This window comes from Podarcis cretensis, assembly GCF_951804945.1.
Source record: "Podarcis cretensis genome assembly, chromosome: 13".
NCBI lineage: Eukaryota > Metazoa > Chordata > Lepidosauria > Squamata > Lacertidae > Podarcis > Podarcis cretensis.
The window spans coordinates 36,488,403-36,501,180 of NC_137182.1; the positions used below are offsets into that span (position 1 = coordinate 36,488,403).

The 12,778-nt window shown below is 45.1% G+C and overlaps 1 protein-coding gene and 1 long non-coding RNA gene across 7 annotated transcripts in view; one reads left to right on the forward strand and one right to left on the reverse strand.

Moving 5' to 3' along the window:
* The window catches only part of LOC307201404, a 124,431-nt gene that overhangs the window by 70,793 nt on the left and 40,860 nt on the right, over window positions 1-12,778 (reverse strand). The window lies entirely within an intron of this gene.
* Window positions 1-12,778, forward strand: part of LOC307201373 (voltage-gated potassium channel KCNC1-like) — a 50,249-nt gene that overhangs the window by 14,072 nt on the left and 23,399 nt on the right. For all 5 annotated transcript variants that reach the window (XR_013832691.1, XR_013832692.1, XM_079950525.1 and 2 more), the window contains exon 3: window positions 7,836-8,769. Coding sequence is in view for 3 of the 5 variants with exons in the window: in XM_079950525.1 (XP_079806651.1) it covers window positions 7,836-8,769 (934 nt within the window). In the remaining 2 variants the exon portion in view is untranslated. The remainder of the gene's footprint in view (window positions 1-7,835; window positions 8,770-12,778) is intronic.

Here is a 12,778-nt window from a genome sequence, read left to right on the forward strand (position 1 = left end):
CATGGTACTGAATTGCAGTGTTACATCCAGTAATAGCGGCAGCAAAGGGAGAGAATTCACACACACACACACACACACACAGAGAGAGAGAGAGAGAGAGAGAGAGAGAGAGAGAGAGAGCTTTCTCCCTGCCTGTAAGCATTGTTGATAGAGGTTATTCTATGATGCTATGTATAGAGAGAGGAAGAAAATGATAGAACTGGAGAGAAAATTAATGAATTAGTACACAGTGTCAGGTGGGGGGCGGTGTTGACATGCATAATGTCCAGTTCAGCCATTAATACTCTGAAGAAAGGGCCAAAGCACTGCAGCCTTGGGTGCCCCCCTTTTTTTTTTAAAAAAAAGGCTGGCATTGAGGTGTGTGCATTTGAGAGCAAGGTCGTTTGAGCATCTTTACTTTGTTGCATAATAGTTTAATGTGACACAGATTTCACATGAGAGGGGCGAAGAGGGGGTGAGGGAGCTGAAAGATGGGGTGAGGAAGGATGACAGCCAAGGCCATATATATCGGGAAGTCTGCCTTGCTTTCTGAGCTCCTGGGCCCCTTATTGTGCCCAGGCAGAAGGATGTATGTGTGGTAGACTTTGGAAAGAGCAGCAAGACCATAATATGGGAATAGTGGGGAGACTGGAGAAGGGAGAGGCTGTCTTAGCCTTCTCCACAAAAATGCTGACTTCTGTTCAATAAATAAACTCCAGGACCCCAGACTTGAAACTGTTCTGCTAAATTCCCTCATCCTCCGCTGCCTCTCCAGTGGCCTTTACGACCCTCACCATTTTTCTCCCCTTCCAGAAGGGAGCTAAATCACAGCTTGTTTTCTATCTCTGGCCTGAAATCAACCTTAAGTCTTTCCCCTCTCAACACTCCTTCCTCAGTTTTTTCTCCATCCTTCAGCCTCTGACCCCTGCCCATAAACCCATGCCTTCCCCCCTCTCCTTTTTGCTGATAATGTATCTGCTAACCTTCACCTCAGATTTTTCTCAGCACCTTTTTCTTCACCTCACAGTTCTTTCTTGACCTCCATTCCCCAGTTTTCTTCTTATCATGCTCCCTGCATTAAGCCAAACTTTGTTCCAAAACACCTTCTCCAAACCATTCCGCTCACTGTGTTCTCACTGCCAGCCCGCTCTGCTGCTCCCCACTTGTGAGACACTTGCAGCAGTCATCACCTTACTCTAGAGCTTCCTCGATGAGGGGGGAAAGAATGAAATGCATAACTCCGATGAAGCGGACTCTCTAGTCCAGAAAACCTTACGCCATGGAAAAAAAGAAGTGTTGATCTTTCAGGGGCCACACAATGCACCAACAGACTGACATGGCGCCAGCCCCGTGAAACATGAAATCGAGAAACACTCCAAAATAATTTCAAAATCCACATTAGGGCAATACCTTTATTAGGTCAACCAAAATATTACAAACTGCATGCAAGCTTTCTCCAGAACCTTTCCTTTTCATGTGTCTCCAAAGTAAGTGATCTTATGAGGGTTGCAGCATAAGGCCCCTTCTGCACCCTTCATATGCATGCCGTTGTTTGAAGTTCAACTTATCTCTAAAACTACCCATCCCTTCTATATCTGCTTATTGTGCCTACCTCCACTTTCAAATATCTTTGCTGGAAACAGATCTGACACCAGTTATCCTCAGAACGTCATTGCAACCTGAATCACAGTCCTCTGCAATGACCTAACTCGTTACAATGCCCCTTTATATAACTTCCATCCATACAATATTAAGTTAATACTATTAACCAATCCCCCCCCCTCTCTCTCTGTGTGTCTGTGTGTCTGTGTGCGTGCGTGCAAGAGGTAGGGAGGGGTTACTTGCTCTTCTTTGACATCTTTCGTCATATTTGCCCATCTCAAAGGTCTAAAATAAGCTTCCTGCCACTTCCCTCCACAAATCTCACTTTGTGCCACCAAGTACCCAGGAGTCTTGTGCTTCCAAAGCCCACCCTGTTCTAAACCTCAACCAATACTTCTATTGCTATTCCCAGAGGTCCCAGACATCCCGTCTGCTCCAGACCTTGACAGACTTGCCTCCTCCTCCGGGAACCCAGTTGTTCTAGATCCACAGCAGCCCTGGTAGCTACCAGGAGTAGCTACCATGGTGTGCTCCACATGATTTGGACCACAGCTCCCAACAGCTCCAGCCAGCATGGCCAGTGGTCAGGGATGATGCATGTTGTAGTAAAAACAAACAAACCACATTTGGAGCGCATCACATTGGTTACCCTGCTTTAACTCAATAAATCCCATGCTTCTCCCCGAATAGCTAGAATTCTCCCTGAATAAGTAGCTCTTCCCTTCCCTGCCCACCTCTGGCAATCCTTTCCCCTTGTGAATGCAGAAGTCCTGCACCAAAGGACAGCTCTCTTGCAAGTTCCACATTCATAGGTAACTTTGGCTTTGCAAGGAGTAGAAAGACCAGTGAGAGCTGACTTTCTCTTTTGCTGCTCACAAGGAGAGGTGGGTTGCTGATGTGGTGCAGTTAAGTAACTTTGGACTTAGGGGGAGAGTCCTCTTAAGGTGGCAATGTGACTTCACCTATTTCCAAATTTAGTCAGCCGGCTGTGCTGTGTTTGAGTCCCTGCTACTCATTCTGCTGAGTGGGCCCCTGGACTTCTGCCCCAAAGTCCAGCCACTGAAGGTGCCTTGCATAATGTCCAGGGAACACCTCGTAACATTTGCTGGATTTGTGATAATAATTTGCCCCCATCAGCTGTCCAGTTTGTAGAGTAGAAGCTTTGAACAGCCAAGGGGGAGAGCCAAAGTCATCTCAGGGTAACAGTGGCGGCCAAACCATGACTCTTCCAGGGACCAGAATAACATGTCCTCCTTTTTCTTTTTCTTGACTTTGTGCCCACCACCAAGCACACACACACACACACACACACACACACACACACACTTTTCCTTTACTTCTCACCCCTACTGGATTCCCCATCTGCTACTTCAATATGCTCCCTCATTCATTTCAGGCAAAAGGGGCTATTTCTGTGCTGACGGAGGGACAGCTGGATCCCAACCCAGAGGGGTGGGGGCAGGATTGGGTTTGACAGGGTGGTGGTAAGAGGACAAAACCTCTATCTTTTCAAACAGGGTCCTAATAGGTTGGATGGAGAACCAGAGACTTAGGATTTGGGGGCTATTTAGAAGAAGAGAAGCTCAGAAGGTGGAAAGAAGGTGCTAGCAAGGTCTTCTCTTTCTGGTGTTTCCATTAATTCTCTGTGTCTGACCTTGCATCAATCCGTCCCACACCAAAAAATAATAATTAAAAAATGGTCCAGAATCAGATATATGAATAATATTTCTTCTCTCTCCCATGTATTCTGCCCTGAACTCCATTTGCTGACACACACCATCTTTCCCAGGAGGCATAATTCATTATTTCTACCAAAATGAATTGGGACTCCCAGAGCTGCTAAAATGGGGACCCATATAGCTGTCTTCCTCATTAGTTTGTGTGTGTGTGTGTGTGTGTGTGTGTGTGTGTGTTTTGGAGATAATGGCTGTAAAATGGTGCATGTGTGGGGAGGAGGAGGGTGTACAGAGAAGAAGGCATCACCAACCCAATATATCCAGCAGCTGGGAATATTATATGAGAGAACAACTCAAGACTCTGGAAGTGAGTCACCAATGCTAGATGGTCCCCAGGAACGTTGCTTTCCTTTGGGATCTCAAAAGGCCTCCCTCCCTTCCCTCCCCACCTTGGAGAAAAATGATAGACCTAAAACACACACACAAAAAGCAAGATCAGAGCATCAGTTCCATCTATCCTCTATACTTTCTGTTTATTCATCTATCCAATCACTGCTTTCTCTTTCTCTTCTTCTCCCTCCTCCCATGCCTTGTCCTGTGCTTCCTGGATCCCTTGGCTTGCCCATTCTTCTCCTCCTCCTTTCTCTCTCTCTCTCTCTCCCTCTCCCCCCCCCCACTTCCTGGGCACCGCACTGCGCTTCAAAAGAGATTCTAGGGTTTGTGTGCAGAAACTGCTGACGGGACGGGAATTCTGTGCAGTGCAGAGATCCAGCGAGTGGAAGAGAAAGCAGAGAGATTGCTTTGCAGAAGGAGATGGGGATATGGCGCGTGTGTGTGTGTGTGTGTGTGTGTGCGTGTGTGCGTGCATGCACACACACACACTCACACACATCCATAGTTAAATGTGTTAGTGTGGAGTGTGTGTACACATATGTGTGAGCAAGAAAGTGTTCCTGCATTGCACAAGGCTATATGATCTCTGTGTTGGGACATGCATGCTAAGTGTGTGCATAAAGATACATGGGGCTATCTGTATCTGTGTACAGCATGCCCAACTGCATGTACATGCATGGAAGTATGTGGGTATGTATGGGTGCAAGAAGTGTTGCCTGGGAAAGTCATGTTCCATGCAAGTGTAGAAGCATGTTTGGATGTGCTCAAATTGAACAGTCATTTGCTATGTGCATAATAACAAAGGATCTCGTGTGTGTGTGTGTGTGTGTGTGTGTGTGTTTGTGTGTGCAGATCAGGGCTACCTCTATAAAGATCTACATATTTATGAAAAGTATATATAACATGATCTATAGAATATATGCCTATGTAAATCTGCACACAATGTATACTGAATGTCTTGTGTGCCTATTTGTGCGTATTTATGTTTGAATGTGCACACATGCTGAGTTTTGGTTGCAGATTAGTCTGCAACTAAACCAGCTTAAATCTAATTGAAATCAGTAGATACGGCATAAGCTCATTAAGCAATGAGCTTGTTTAGGTGGACTTGCATGGTAGTATGTGTACAACCGCAGAGATGCATGTGCATCCCTGATTGTGTGTTCAGGAAGGGATAGGAGTGCAGTGAAAGGAATGCATGAGGGTGTGTTACTTTGTGTGCAAACGCACATTAGGGTCTGTGTATCTACAGGCCTGCAACAGAGCACAGCACTGAGTGTGCTCAGTTGGACTGCCTGCGGTTGGGAGAAAATGGATGGAAGTTGTGTGTGTGTACGTATGTGCAAGGCATGTATATGTGTGCAGGGTGAACACGCAAAGGAATGCCAGGTACAAAAGGGCAGGTAGCTTCTTGTATACACATGAGGAACAGCTCTTTGCTGTGTGCATTGACACAAGGTCTATGGGAGAGCATGTGTAGGTCAGTGTAGGTGCACAGATGTTGCCCAGTTGTGGAGGAATGGCTGAGCAAATGGAGGGGCAGACATGCATGCCCTTATGTAAGGAATCTGTCTCTGAGGACAGCAGTTGGGTTGTGCTTCCAGTGACAAAGCATTTTGTGGTAATGTGGCAACTGTGTGTGTGTGTGTACCCAATGGGAAATGTGAATGAATTACAGAATTTTCTGTGGTAAGTCTATGTGCAGGAAAGCACATGACTGCTTGCATCATTGCTTCCCTTCACGGGTTTTAGCAAGGCACCGGAATGGGGGAACGGTGTAACAGAAGGTGTCTGGGTGCTGAGCATCCGGCACAATCCAGAAGCCTCAGCAGAAACCTCCTAGCGCTCTTTATTCATTAATCAGAATGCAGATGTTAAGACTGTTTAAAAGCTCACTGGTGGGAATATTGCATGAAATAAGTAAAAAACCCAAAAAAAACGAACAAACGGGAGGAAGAAGGGGAAAGGGTTTCCCCTCCCCTTCTCGCATCAAAGTTTTGCTGTGAAAATTGGAAAGAGAATGGCAATCAAGCCCCCTACTCAGTCCCAAAGTTTCGGAGACACTTACAGACAGGGTTATTTTTTTTCTTTTCTTTTTCTCATCTATAATTTCTCATCTGTAAAAAAACAATGATGATGATCTGCCCTAATAGGGCTGTGAGAGGCTCAAGGGTAACACCAGGGAAGCGGAACCTGGTGCCCTCCACATTTCGTTAATTCCAATCTTCCATCAGTCCCAGCCAGAATAGACGGGGATCAGGAATGGTGGGAGTTGGAGTCCGAAAAGCATGTGGGAAGGCCACACATTTCCCATCCCTGCCTTATCTTCACCAAAGGCAACTCAAATCTTACCCTGAGGAAAAACAGTTTTTGCAGCCTACGTACTTCATGCTAATCAGGGAATAACTGCAGTCATAAGGTCCACAGAGTTGCTTTCTTAAAATTCAGGATGAGAATCTTAGGGTATTGAATGAACACTATGCCGGTTTTCAAATCCTGTGCTTCTAAGGTACAACTGCAGTCATATGGAATATTTATTTGATTGCAATAATATGTTATTTTTTTCCTCCAAGGAGCACAGGGAAGCATGCATGCACCTCACCACCACAAACTATGTATTCTCTCAGGGAACCTATGAAATAGATTAGGCTGAGAGGTAGCAATGGACCCAAAGTCACCCAGTGGGTTTCTTGGCTGAGGAGGGATTTGAATCCAGGTCCCCCTTTATTTCAAGTCCAAACTTTGGCCTTATGCCACATTGAGAATGTATATGTGCCACACTCTGATGCATCCTTGCATACAGACCCAATTAAGAGTTACGGTAATAGCAGTAGCAATTTTATATATAAAATCTCATTGGCCGAGAGAGCCAGTGTGGAACAGTGTATTGTGTGATTAGGGAGACCTGGGTTCAAATTCCTGCTCAACCATGAATTTCAGTAGGCCATCTTGCTACCTAATCTACCATACAGGGTTGTTGTGGATAAAGCATGAAGGAAGAGAAAGAGATGTGTCGCCCAAAGCCCTTTGGAAGAAGGACAGGATAAAAATGTAATAAGCAGCTGCTCCTGAAGAACAGTAATAGATGTGGCGGTTGCTGGTATTTTGTACGGCTTTAAGACAGCGTCAGCTCTCAAGATGTTTCTGGACTTCAGCTCCTGTCATCCCTGATTATTGGCCAATGGTGGCTGGAGCTGATGGTGGCCGGAAGTCACAGCAAAATCTGGAGTGCCAGGTTTCCCCACTCCTGATTTAAAAGGTGGTTAGACAAATTCATGGAGGATAAGGCTAGCAATGCCTACTAGTAATGATAGGCCAGTGGAACTTCCATTGAGTATGCCACTGAACATCAGGTGCTGGGGAGCCCATGGTGTTGTGTTCATAAAGGACAGCCCATACTTCAGTGGTGGAGGTATGGCAAAAGTCCCAGGTTCAATCAAATTGACAAATGTCTCAGCTGGCAGGTGCTGGGAAAGAGTTTCTGCCTGAGACCTTGGAGGGCCATGGACAGTAAGGGCAGTCAGTAATGGACTAAAGATCAATAGCCCTGACGGACCTGGTGTAAGTTACCTTTATAGGCTGCAGAAATGTAAGTCGATAATTGTTTATCATTTATGATTTGTCACTTTCCCTACTCTAACTGTCTTAAGCCTATTCTACTCATACAGTACAATGAGGTGCCAGAAAGGACTGCAAGGGGTGTAGGGGATGGAATACTATTTTTAAATGCTCCAGTTTTGCCGCCCCCCTTTAAAAAAAAAAAAAAACGTCTTGCAAGCAGGCAACTAGATCATCAGAAGCTGGACTACTTTTCTACTTGCAAGGATTTAAAAAAACAAACTCAAGGGGAACATTCAAAAATGTGACCGTAATCTCTCACACTAGTGAAATCCAGTCCAGCCTACAACCCCCAAGTCTTAGCTTTGCCTGCATGCCTTTCCACTTTAGGCATAGAGAATGAGAAAAGGAAAGGGGATATCTGCCTTCTGCCAGGAGCATACTCTGTTTTCGTTTGCCATGTGGGTGGGTAGGGATGGATGCTTAAGCACAAATGTGTTCCTTCAGTAGGGGATGCTGTTCCTTCTCTGTCTAGTCTTTTCTAAGAATGCATGAGCACTAATGGCTTTCTTCCCCATCCTCCCCTGTTACACACCCTCTTTCCCCACGCCCTGCCTCTCTCTCCAGTATGTGGCCTTTGCCTCGCTCTTCTTCATCCTCATCTCCATCACCACCTTCTGCCTGGAGACCCACGAGGCTTTCAACCACATCACAAACAAGACAGAGGTCATACAGTCAGAGAACGGCACCACCGTAAAGGTGGACTTTGAGATGGAGACGGAGCCATTCCTCACCTACGTGGAAGGGATGTGTGTCATCTGGTTTACCTTTGAGTTCCTCATGCGTGTCATCTTTTGCCCAGACAAGTTGGAGTTCATCAAGAGCACCCTCAACATCATCGACTTTGTGGCCATCCTGCCCTTCTACCTGGAAGTGGGCCTCAGTGGCCTCTCGTCCAAAGCGGCCAAGGATGTGCTGGGCTTCCTGAGGGTGGTAAGATTTGTCCGGATCCTAAGGATCTTCAAGCTGACAAGGCATTTCGTAGGGCTGAGAGTCCTAGGCCACACATTGAGAGCCAGTACCAATGAGTTCTTGCTCCTCATCATCTTCCTGGCCCTGGGGGTCTTGATCTTTGCCACCATGATCTACTACGCCGAAAGGATCGGGGCTGACCCAGACGACATCACAGGCAGCAAGCACACCACCTTCAAGAACATCCCTATTGGGTTCTGGTGGGCGGTGGTCACCATGACGACTTTGGGCTACGGTGACATGTACCCCGAGACCTGGTCAGGCATGTTGGTGGGAGCACTGTGCGCCTTGGCTGGCGTGCTGACCATTGCCATGCCCGTGCCCGTCATCGTCAACAACTTTGGCATGTATTATTCGCTGGCCATGGCCAAGCAGAAACTACCAAAGAAAAAGAACAAGCACATCCCACGAGCCCCTCAGCCTGGGTCGCCCAACTACTGCAAACCGGACATGCAGTCCCCACATCGCAGCAACCAGGGTGACTCATGCCCCCTTGCTCAAGAGGAGATCATCGAGATCAACAGGGCAGGTAAGGTGGGGGTGGGAAACACCCTGAGGGCAGAAATGGCTAAAAATGCAAACTGTTTGCATAAACAGTCTCCTAATCTGGCAGCTTTCCTAAACTTTCTTCCATCTGGGTTCCTCTTTCCACACTGAGTTACATGCTGAGGAACTGCTGTTAGGAGGTTGCCCCAGAGCCTATGCACACTGAAGAGGATTCTTGGGCATCTTAGAGAGTGCGGTCTCATTGTTCCCCTCCATGTGAAACTGAGAGTTACCCTTAGAATGCATCCTGTACACCTCTTTGCACTGCAGAGGAAGGTTGGTAGTCTTGGGCAAGCTGTCCTTCAGGAAAGCTTGTCCATAGCTCATTTGCTTAATTATTATTTTTTTTTAAAAAAATAAACTGTTCTGCTGTAAGCCACTTGTGTAAAAAAGGACAAACAAATTTAAGTAATAAAAAAAATAATAATAAAATGAATAAAATACTTCCAGGCCTCCTTTCCAGGTCTTGCTGAACCTCAATTTCCTTGCCCTATGCATCCCACAGCTGTCTCCATATGGTAGGTTAGGATTCCAGCACCCTCCCTGAGATCAGAAGATCAGAGTTGGAAGGGACTGTGAGAGTCATCTCCAACCCCCTGCAATGCAGGAATCTTTTGCCCAATGTGGGGCTTGAACCTCAATCCTGAGTCTTATCCTCTACTGACTGAGTCATGTTAGTTGAGTTTTGTCAGTGCTCAGTATACTCTCTTTGAGGTTAAACCCTGATGAACCCTAGACATGTAAGAAGAGCCCTGCTGGATCAAACCAAAATCCATCTAGTACAGAATCCTGTTTCCCAGAGTGGTCAGCCAGATGGCTTCAGGAGGCTATAACCAGGACATGCAGGCAAGAGACTTCCCCCAGTTTAACCTCTTCCACAACACAGTGTGTGGTATCCAATGGGATACTGCATCGAACACAGCACTTTTAAATTCTTCTGTCATTGCCAATAGGCCATTGATAGAAACATCATCCTCCATGAATTTGTCCTATCGTCTTGTGCACATCTTGTGGCAGCATATTTCATAAAGTGATCTTACATTTTGTAAATAAACAGTTTGCTTTCTCTGTCCCTGAATCAACTGCTAATCGATTTCAGGTCTCGGTCTCTCTCTCTCTTACACACACACACACACACACACACACACACCGCTCAAGTTCTAGTAATATGGGAGAAGGAGAAAAGAGATCTCTGTAGATAATTTCACCACATTATTCTGTGGAACATAGTTTGAAAACTGCTATTCTAATTCAACCTGAACCTTGGAATAATTCTTCAACCAACTCATCCCTGCTGCTTCTGACAGCAGCTAATACAATCAGTAGCATGGGAAACAGCAATTTTAAATTCAAATAATAGTCTCCTAGAAACGTGGAGGATATTATTGTGTCACATTCTTTTCCTTGTCTGATGCTTTGCTGCATCGGGTGCTTGTCCCTCCATGCCTTACAGTCTCTATAGCGCAGTTTCTGCCCTTGTGAGAGATGTAATATAAGAGAAAGGCTAGAGGAAAGTGAAGCACGTTCCCTCTAAACAAGCTGGTTGACTGTTATCTGGTATAGTTTCAGTGGAGTCAGTTTATACATTGCTCTGCCAGCCATTCCAGTGTACAACAATCAAGAGCAGACAGCTTGTGCCATATACACATGTGTGTGAACTAGCACTGTGATTCCAGTTTATGATGTGCACCGCTCAAGTGCCACACATATGCAGAAACCTAAACTCAGTGAGGAATTCAGCATCCAGGGAATCTCTGCTTTATTTCTCTAAGCAGGTTTCCAGCCCTTAACAATTACAGAGAGATGCGAAAAAAATGCTTTGAAATTTCAGAAGTCTTTCTAGCATCCCAAAGAGGGGTCCTGTGCTCCCTTTCTTGCTCTTTGCCTTTCCCAATAAGCAGAAGAGGAAGCAGAGTAAATTTCATTAAACAAAATAGATAAGGAAAGATCTATAGCTCATACTTGGTTGATGATATGAAAAAATAGTACAGACTAAACACAGCTCTACTGTTACTTATTCTTAAATAATATTAAACCCACCTTATCTAATGAACCCAGTAGTGCTGCTTATGACTGATACAGATCTTGCAGTTAAAATAATAAGCTGCAGTATTCCCCCGCCCCCCTTTATGATGAACCTTTAGGGTAGGAATTTCTTTTTCCCATTTTACACATAGCTGAGCCTAAGCCATAGCAGCCTGCCCAAGGCCACACAAATCTCTGAGCAGGACAGAATCACAGGGCTCCTAGAATCAAAACCAGTTATTGATTCACTGATTGGCCAAAGTTCACTGGTGTGACTGTGGATGAGCAGACTCCCTTGGCCATTAGATATGGGGGGAAAGCCAGAAATGTGAGTCAATACATTTTGTAGCTAAAATATTTTGATATTTTGCAATCTGAACAAGCAGTCTTTCTAGTGGGTTGTATCCCATGGGTCAGATCTGTCAGTCTTCCAAGCTGCCACTCTTAATGGCACCAAAATCGGCTGTCCTGAGACCGCCACCTCTCTTTACCTCATAGTACGCCTGTGTCAGAAATGAGCCAAGATTACGCCACATCACCTGACATAAAAAGCAGGAGGAGAGTTAGTAGGGCCAAGTTTTGACTGGAGATGAGGAAGCTCCCACTGGATTGATATAATGGATCTTGGACAGGAGATTGGTTATATTAAGAGGCAGAATTTTACTAAGGCAAAGGCTGTAATGTTGGCAAATGAAACTCTTTCTCCTGTCTTCCACTCTTTGCTTTGTATACAGCCCTGCACTTTACCTTTTGATAGAAGGGAGGTAGTAAGCTAACAATATCACAGAGGCAAGGAATGCTCCACGGGTATTTTTAGGAGACCTGGGCTCAAATCTTTGCTCAGCATCGAAGTCACCAAGGGGATGGGGCCAAGTCATTAAGTTTCTGTCTCAGTTCTTCTAACTGTCAAATGAGAATGCCAATTAAAATGAGGATTTTAAGTGCTATGTTGCAATTATCTTGATAGTGCGGTGGTTTTCAAACTCTCTTCACAGAAACATGGGCATTTCTCAGAAGCTTATTGGTAAGAAGCTTTGGAAACTTGTCCACCGTTAGCAGTCCTCCTCTGCAGTGTGTGGCTGAAGGAGAGTTTGTGTGTGTTTTGACTGGTTCTCCAGACATTGATGAGGTCAGGCATTTTGCAGAGACCTCAGGGCTCATTTCATTTATTTATTTCATTTACTGTATATCCCACCTTTTTCCATTATGAAACCCAAGGCAGCATCCATGGAATGCCAGATGGATTTCCCAGCAGACCTAGATCTATTGAGACCCAGAGCTGGTTTAAACAATCATTTCCTCTCCCCATTTGCTCTGTGAGGGCAATAGGGGCCTCTTAACAACTCTTAGTACCCTTAACAAATTACAGCCCCCAGGATTCTTTGGAGGAAACCATGACTGTTTAAAATGGTTACGATACTTCTTTAAATGTATACTGCAGATGAGGCCTCAGCTGACCCCCTCACTTAACAGCATTTTGCTATATAACAAAAACCTTTTAGGTTTTTTATATTGGTATTTTTATTTTTTGCTTTCCAATGCTTTTGTTTTATCAGCTACATATCTCTGGTTGTATGTATTTGACTGTATCCAATGCTCAGAGTACACTCACTGCAATTAATGACCATTTCTTACTTAGGTCCATCCATTTCAATAGGTCTGCTTTGAGTAGAGCTAGCATTGGATACAACCTATTGTATTTCCTAGAACATTAATATTTTATAGTGGATTTCAATTGTTGTTAGCTGTCCTAAGTAGTATGTAAGTGCTAGAAGGGCAAGATCTAAATGTTCAAGGCAAATCACAACCCTTGTAGCGTTCTGAAAAGCTAAGGGTGCCATCCCAAAAGCAAAGGAGAGAAGCCCCCTCCTTCTTTAATCTAAGCACTACAGGGCCCAAATACTAAGAAAGGTACCACTTCGCTTTTCTTGGAGCACCCAAGAAGACCAGAGACTACACAATAACAT